Source organism: Cryptomeria japonica, chromosome 3 (genome assembly GCF_030272615.1).
Source record: "Cryptomeria japonica chromosome 3, Sugi_1.0, whole genome shotgun sequence".
In the NCBI taxonomy this organism is placed as follows: Eukaryota; Viridiplantae; Streptophyta; class Pinopsida; order Cupressales; family Cupressaceae; genus Cryptomeria; species Cryptomeria japonica.
In genome coordinates, this window is record NC_081407.1 from 744087709 (window position 1) to 744095750 (window position 8042).

Genomic DNA, 8042 nt, shown 5'->3' on the forward strand with positions numbered 1-8042 from the left:
ATAAGAGTGGGGCACCAACTGTATCATCATTAAGTTTCACTGGTCATCTGATCTAGGGTTGAATATCCAACAATTTCAACGAGGTTCTGTTTTCTGTGAAGACCTTTTAACCATTTGAAAATTGTGAATCGTAATCTTTCAACGTGGTATCTATAATCTGCCTAGCATAAGCAATTTCCTAGCAACATCTCTAAAGCTGAAAATTAGCAGTAGTTAATTGTTTAGTTGTGATGAATATGTTCTTTTTATCATTTCCATGCTCAAACAGACATGACAGACCCAATTTCCAGCTTCAAGATAAAATCTATTATCTTTATGGTGATGATAAGCCATAAGCCAAAGCTGATGCTGATTTACAAGCAACTTTGCACTTGCAAGTCCATTCTCGATTCTCTTCTCTAGCCAAAAGTTGTACCCAGACTTCAATTCGGTATATTGTCATCAAAAAATAATTACTTTTCTATGCCAAATTTCATTTAGTGTGTAAGTAATTAGAAAAGAAAACCGCTGCTTGTTTTGACACAACTTTTTGGAGAACAAAAAAAGTCTCAAGTGGCTATCTGAGACTGAGTTGCTTGTTATTTGTCTGTTACACAGACAAGCTCAGCCTAATTGAATTTCTCTATTAAACAAAAGAGCTTGATGGATTAAAGATGGCAAAGTAAGAGATTGAGCAGGATCTTATAGAAACACCAGTTTCCTGCCTCAAAATGGGTCATAGAAGCATAAAAAGTTTGGCCTGCGATTTAAATTTTTTTGATGAATCATGTGTTGCATTTGAAATTATTTGGAAGAGGTGGATTATAGATACATCATGCAAATGTGAAATATGGGATGAAGAAGGAAAGGAATGAGATGGAGCCTAACTGAAGACCTCCATTACACACAGCTTGATGAGACAAAGAAGGCAAGGAATGAGATAGAGCCTAACCGAAGACCTCCATTATACAGCTTGATGGGACAAAGAAGGAAAGGAATGAAATGGAGCTGGAATACTGGAAACTTATAGAAACACAACATTCTCCTGTGCTTACATGGTTCAAAGATGATTTTGGAAACATTGACCTGTGATTAATAAATGACTTGAGGAACCATGCTTTGCTAATTTGCTGGCCCTCACTTATATTAATATATAGGTTTTTATTATTTGGAAAGATTTGAGGTACTTCAGTTAGCCGTTTTTTGTGTTTACTTTGACTTTAAAATTGTAATATCTAGAAAGTGGGCTGCATTTATGGATAGCCATTTTAATTAATTGGGATATGGCATGAATCTTCTATATATATTATATATCGGTGATTGGCTGATATTATATTTAAGGGGATTTTAAACCATAGCGGATGGCTTGAAGCCTATTACCAAATATGCCTCTCAACCTGAGGCTAATATTAGATGAGGTTGGACTGATTAGTTGAGCTTTTTGAGAAGAATTTATTAACTTATATTATAATCGGTCTTGAACTTTTTGCTTTCCAAAACAATGAAAATGATATGGTTTGGTTGTAAAATGAGATGCCTTTCTTCTTGTTTATTTTGATCCATTTTCTTAAGATAATTCTTGGTAGAAATGCTAATGAAAGTGAATATTTATATTAGAGATATGGTAAATGTTGTTGAAATTCTCCTTTAAATGGCACAAGGGCATGCACTTTATATTTAACAGTTTTAAATCCTTGAAGTAACAAAGATACTCCTTTAAGTAATTCTGTTTGCATCACTGAAGAGAAAAGTTTTAAAAGGGTTATGTACGTAGTTTTAATAGTCTTCTGTTTTTTTGAGAAGCTGGTAGATACTGCAAGACACAGTTTCATTTATATTATACATATATGGCAACATAAAAGTATGTTCAATTTACATGGGTTTAAAATGGGAAAAAATGGCAAATTAAAATATGCTAAAATACTCAATCTTGGAAAAAAAATGTGAAAATGTTATTTCATCCAGTGAATGAAAAAACCAGCGGTTTTTTTGAATTACTGATTTACATGTGTATAAAATATGCTTTTTCAAATGAATACATCATATTTCCACAATCTATGATATTGATTAATCCTGCTTCTGGATTAGATTGAAATATCCCAGAGCCTGAAATATACTGAGATATCTCTGATCCTAAAAAATTCCCTGGCTTATAGAATTATTTTTCCTCTCCAGAAATGTTATTACATTCAGACTTGAATAGTAGACAGGTTTTGAACTATAAACAGATTTAACACCAAACAGTTTGGAAGGCAACTATCATTGATTCTTATTATCAGCAAATTCAGGAATACAGCCTTTCAGCTTCAAACAGACTTACATCAACATAACACCATAGCTCTTACAATGGTTCTATCTTGCGATAGATGTGTGTCCCCTGTGAACTGACAGATATGCTGCCGCCGCCGATAGTCGGGTATTCTTTCCCTCAACTATCACTTCCGCAATAGTTGCTGCTGCCAAGTATAACATATATATTTTCCAGCAAACGGACTTTGTGCCTCTTTATTATCTGAAACTTCTTCTATTGCCTGATGAAATATCAACCCTTTTGCCTCAATATTGCCACCTAAGCACTTATATTGATATCGACCAATACTAGGAACTTTGAAGAGTTTCATTTCAATTCCACCACACAGACTCCTTAAGGAAAATATAGCAATTCAGAATACAGCAGACCAATAATGAATTTATACTTTAATCAAGCACACATGCCACTAGCTCTAAACCATATATAAATGTCTCCTTCTGTCATAAGGCAATATTGATCATCAATATCCGCAATTATTTCTGAAACAATCCCTAACCTTACAAATTTGTCTCCAATGGAGACTTCACAAATTTGTTCAGCTGTGAACTCCGTCGCGAATCCACCTCTAGAAAGAACCAGGTTTCCGTCCACTCCTTCTATCAAACTCCTGAAGGTTTTTGTCTCCAGAAATCACCAAGCGTTTATCAAATCAAAAGCATTCTTTACAACTCCCAGTAAGCCTCCTTATAACATTGGGAAACTTAATTTAATAAAGTGACATTATAATAATATTTTTTTTTTATTGTTATTTAATTAAATTAATTAATATTAAGTCATCGTATGAAGATTTTAGTTATATTTTGATAACTTTATAAAAATCAATTTAATTAAATGTCACCTTAAAAATTGGGGACATTACATAGACTCTGTATAAAATGTGTTTTCCCTATTGACAGTTTTATTTGAGATTTGACCTGCGTTGACCTGATTGACTGGTTTTTTGAATAAACAGAGCGCTGAATGTTAGAACCACGTGGTTTTGTTGCTATGGTTTCAAGCAATGGAAGCAAGCATCTATGAAAAATTGTGATTAATAGCGAGTATATGCAAACTGTTGGTGTGAATAAGGTTTTGTACCTAGTAAAGTCTTATACCTAGCTAGTTCTTGGTACAGGACTTATTCACATGACTTAAGTTTCCTTAGGTCCTAGGTGTCATTCTAGAAGTCTTAGTTGTCTAGAGAAAATCTTATCCATGTCTGATCTTTTTGACTTTTATTTACTTCTTGTCCTAGGTCATTTAATGTTTGTGTCATGTTAGTTGATCATAGTAATCATACTACATCACACCTGGCCTTTATAAGCAAAGCCTCTCATTGTAATATTTCATATTCAATCAATAAATTTTGCAAAATGAAGCAAGCTATTCTTGCCATTTTCTCTCTTGGAAGTTGTTTTAACGGCTGATCTGGGGGGTGTTGAAGAGTCACCTACACAGTACCAGTTCTGGCCATTTTTTCTTTGAAAATATTGGAGCTTTTATGAACTCATGGGTGATTGTAACAGCTTTTTTTCCAGCTAATCACAATTTAAATGTCCAAATTGTGTGTAGGTTATTCTGATTTTTAACTGTTTTTCATTGATTTTGACTTCATCAAGCATTTCTTTGGAGGAAATTGGATTTTATGTGTTACTAGGTTATGCCAATTTTCAGCCATGTTCATTCCCTGTTTGCACTGGCAGGGAAAGTGGGTGAATGAAAACGAGATGATACAGCTAGGTTATGTCCAAATCACTGTTCTTCATTGTCTGCTACATTATGGAATTGTACTTTTAAATAATTTTTTGCCATATTCTTTATTCGACTTTCTTTTGTTAAATTTGTTGCCTTCTTATTTTAAACAAATCAATTGTGAATAGAATTTTTTTTCTTTTGCAAATTATGAATATTATAAAATTTTAGATTCATACACATTATATTTTTATAATTTAATATAATATATATTATAGACACACAAAACCATACCTGAATCTGAACCTGAACCAACAACTTAAGTTTGATTGAACAAATTTATCTTGCCATTTTCTCATTGTTCACATTATGGAATTGCACTTTTAAACAACTTTTTGCCATATTCTTTATTCGACTTTCTTTTGTTGAATTTGTTGCCTTCTTATTTTAAACAAATCAATTGTGAATAGAAATTTTTTTCTTTTGCAAATTATGAATATAATAAAATTTTAGATTCATACACATTATATTTTTATAATTTAATATAATATATATTATAGACACACACACAACCATACCTGAATCTGAACCTGAACCAACAACTTAAGTTTCATTGAACAAATTTATCTTGCCATTTTCTCATTGTTCGGAACATGATGATAGCAACTTGAACAACTGCTCCTTGTGATGACTTTGGCTCATGACTGCTCCTTGCTTGGTTTGTCCTGACTGCAAGTTCAGACTTTGGCTCATGACTGCTCCTTGCTTGGTTTGTCCTGACTGCAAGTTCAGACTTTGGCTCTTTGGGGTATGTCATTGTTAATGAACAAGAGACTGAGAAGGAATATTTGTGACTTTTTAACCTTAACCTCATGTGAAAATGGATATTTGATGCAAACCCCTTTGCTGAATATTTGTGGCAAGTATTACTGAGGAGGAATAACTAGTTTTAATGCTCAAATCACTTAACTATCAAATTGTTTTTAAAGAGAAAAGAGTTCGAAGTGTCAATGGTGGCCCTGCAACAATCAATTATCAAATATCAAAGTAACGAAAAGGCCCTTCAACAATCAAATATCAAAGTTACGTAAATAAAGACAAAAAATTTCAAGTTCTCTTAACAATCATTTTTATTTATAAAATTAATTTATAATTAAAAAAATATGACCATCCATTAAATCACCGTAAGGAACTGCAACCACTTACTATAGCTCTCTTCGTGATTTGTAAGTTCATAAAAAATAGATTGAATTGAAAATTTGTATTCTATTAGTATGTAGTTATCATTTATGCAGTGTCCATCGTGTAATTCAATGCAATTGACGATATGCACATAAATGAAAAAATCTATATTTGTGTAATTCAATGCAATTGACGATATGCACATAAATGAAAAAATCTATATTCCACAATTCATTTTTGCTTCCTCTCTATATCTCTATGCTATTGAAATGTCTTAAAATATAAAAGACACCAGGGTTATCTTTTTCTATGGTTTGTGTTTTTCTATGTTTTTGAGAATCCCACTTTTCCTGATTTTTCAAAAAAAATCTTTATACTTTTGGTTTTCCAATTTTCTCCTAAAGATTTTTGCTGCTATGGTTTCAAGTTCTAATTATTGACACATCTACAAATAAAGTACTTCAGTTGATGAAGGAAATATTGCTTAAGATGGCGACATTACATAAAACATTTTGGATAGTGTTAAAAACTTAAATGTGGAAGAGACCCTATTTTTGAAGGCTAACTATCACTTCGTAGAGGTTCTTAGATTGAGGCCCCATGTGAACATTGCATCCTACAAACCCTGTCACTGTGCAATAGCATAACAAATTTGACCTGTTTTCAAATCAATGCACTATTTTTGTATTTAATATGGTTTTGTTTTTCTGGCATGCAGGGGAGAGGATGGTTTTGACCTGGACCTAGAGGACATAATGATTATGGAAGCAATATGGCTCTCTCTCCAGGTATATCTTCTGTTCTATGTTCCATATTATGTAGATAACCATTGGAATGTATCTGCACAGGTAAGCAGTTTATGTAAAACAGCACACAGTTTTGTTTACATTCACGAATGCGAGCTGCCATGTATGCTTGTCCACTCCATGCATGCAGACATGGATGGAAGGGGGATGGAGCGAAATAAATATCCCTCCTGGAAAAGATGATGTGGTGGTGAATGCGACACCTTATGGCATTATGCATAATTAATTGTAATTTTCTGTTTACAGGAGCATGGTTCCCACAGAATCCCTGGACCTTGTATATCTGGGTTTGAAAGCACTATTCCTAGAAGACTTAGTGAAGCCCCTGGACTGGTAGAGAGTCGTGGCTCTACCATTTCAAACACTGTATTGGGCGATTCAAGAGAGGCGACTCCAAACAGCTCTGTAACAGGGGGACTTGCTTGTGCAATTGCTGCACTTGCTGAAAGACAAATATTAAATGTCGACTCAATGGCTGTAAGGCAAAGATCAGAAAGTCAACGAATTGATGGAGACGTCACTGAAAGTGGCATGATAGAGAGTCAGGATGTTTCACAAGACAGTACATCTGGTCAACAAGATTTATCACCATCCAATATTTGTGAACAAGCATGTGACCACCTAGAAACAGATGAGCATGAACAGCAGGCATTCCCTGAAGAACCTGTCAATAATAGTGAACTAGAGGATGAGAGAGAACCAGAGGCTCATGCTTCAGAGAATTGGATAGAAGTTTCCCCAGAAAGTGGACGTGCACTTTCACAATGTTTAAGGGAAGGAAGCCGAAGCTCAGTGTCAGACTGGATGTTTGATCACAGCTCTGAAGTTGTTGAAGTTGGGACTAGTTTTTCTAGTAGTATTCCATCTGCTTCAGATTTACCTTGGGAAGCCCCTGATGTTCCTCAAAATGCTGATGTTTCTGCTGATCCACCTTCCCTCAGTGCACAGCCTTATGTGGTCCCAGAAAGTTACGAGGAACAGATGATGCTAGCGTTGGCTATTTCGCTTGCTGAGGCTCAAGCACGGTCATAAATTTGTAGAAGCTTCTATTATGACCACCTGCATGCATGTAGGAGTGTGAGATGCCAACAATGTCTTTCAATCACATCTATCAGTTCCAGTTTGCTAGCATTTTCTACGTCCTGTGGCAGCCACTGACTTGTCACTGACAGGACAGTTGCATTAGACTGCCTTGTCAATGACAAGCCAGTGTGGAATTGTTTTGCGAGAATGGTTTTGTCCATGCGTTCTGAAGTTTTCATAAAAGCTGCGCTTCTGGGATCAACGAATCAGGAACAAAATTGTAAAGTAAGGCTGTATGTAAAAGATCTACAAGACAGACTATAACTGGCTGGAGCATGTGTTGTAGATACTTGTGGTAATCCTTGCATGAATATGTCTTGTACCTTGACTGTTGTGTTGTCTACAACAACTGCATGGAGAATTTGATAAATTTCCTTTGCAGATTCTTGTGGTTAAAATAGTGTAAATGGAGTCTTTGGCCTCTTAAGTTTTTTGATTTGCATGAATTATGAGTGGTCCCTGTTCAGAATTTAGAAGCTTGCATAATGGAGCAAGTATTTTGTAAAGATTTTTTTTCTGGCTGAGTTGCATCCACCAGTGTGGATGGTGTTACCTATTTTTCAAGGCCATGTAATTGATCTTGATAATTGGCAAGGTTCATGCAAATATTTATTGCAGCACTCTTCCTTTTCTAAAAATATTGTCATACAGCGTAAATCTTTTGCTTGCTTCAATTCTGGAAACATGGAGAAGTTGTGTAATATAGTGCAAACAGAATTAAAGAGGAAAGTAAATGAATCTAATTTAATTAAATAATCCAGTTCTTTAGTTTGAATTAATATTAAATTAACTCATTAGTCCTTGACTGATCAGAATTACAATGTTTGCACAGAATTAGAGAGGAACGTGATTGGAGCTAATTTGAATAAAAAATATAGTTCCCTTTTTTGAATTAAAAATAATAAATCAACTCATTAGACCACGACTGAGCGGAATTCAAATGTTTGCACCCAATAAAACATTACGATAGAAAGAATTAATTTGTTAGAAAGAATTAATTCAAATAAAGC

General features: G+C 34.4%; 1 protein-coding gene across 1 annotated transcript in view; it reads left to right on the plus strand.

Annotated features, from left to right (window-relative positions):
* The window catches only part of LOC131042283 (E3 ubiquitin-protein ligase DA2L), a 29299-nt gene extending 21647 nt beyond the window's left edge, over positions 1 to 7652 (plus strand). The window contains exons 7-8 of the mRNA XM_057975621.2: positions 5862 to 5931; positions 6196 to 7652. Of these exons, the coding sequence (XP_057831604.2) occupies positions 5862 to 5931; positions 6196 to 6981 (856 nt within the window). The 3' untranslated portion in view covers positions 6982 to 7652. The remainder of the gene's footprint in view (positions 1 to 5861; positions 5932 to 6195) is intronic.
* Positions 7653 to 8042: the final 390 nt, after the last annotated feature.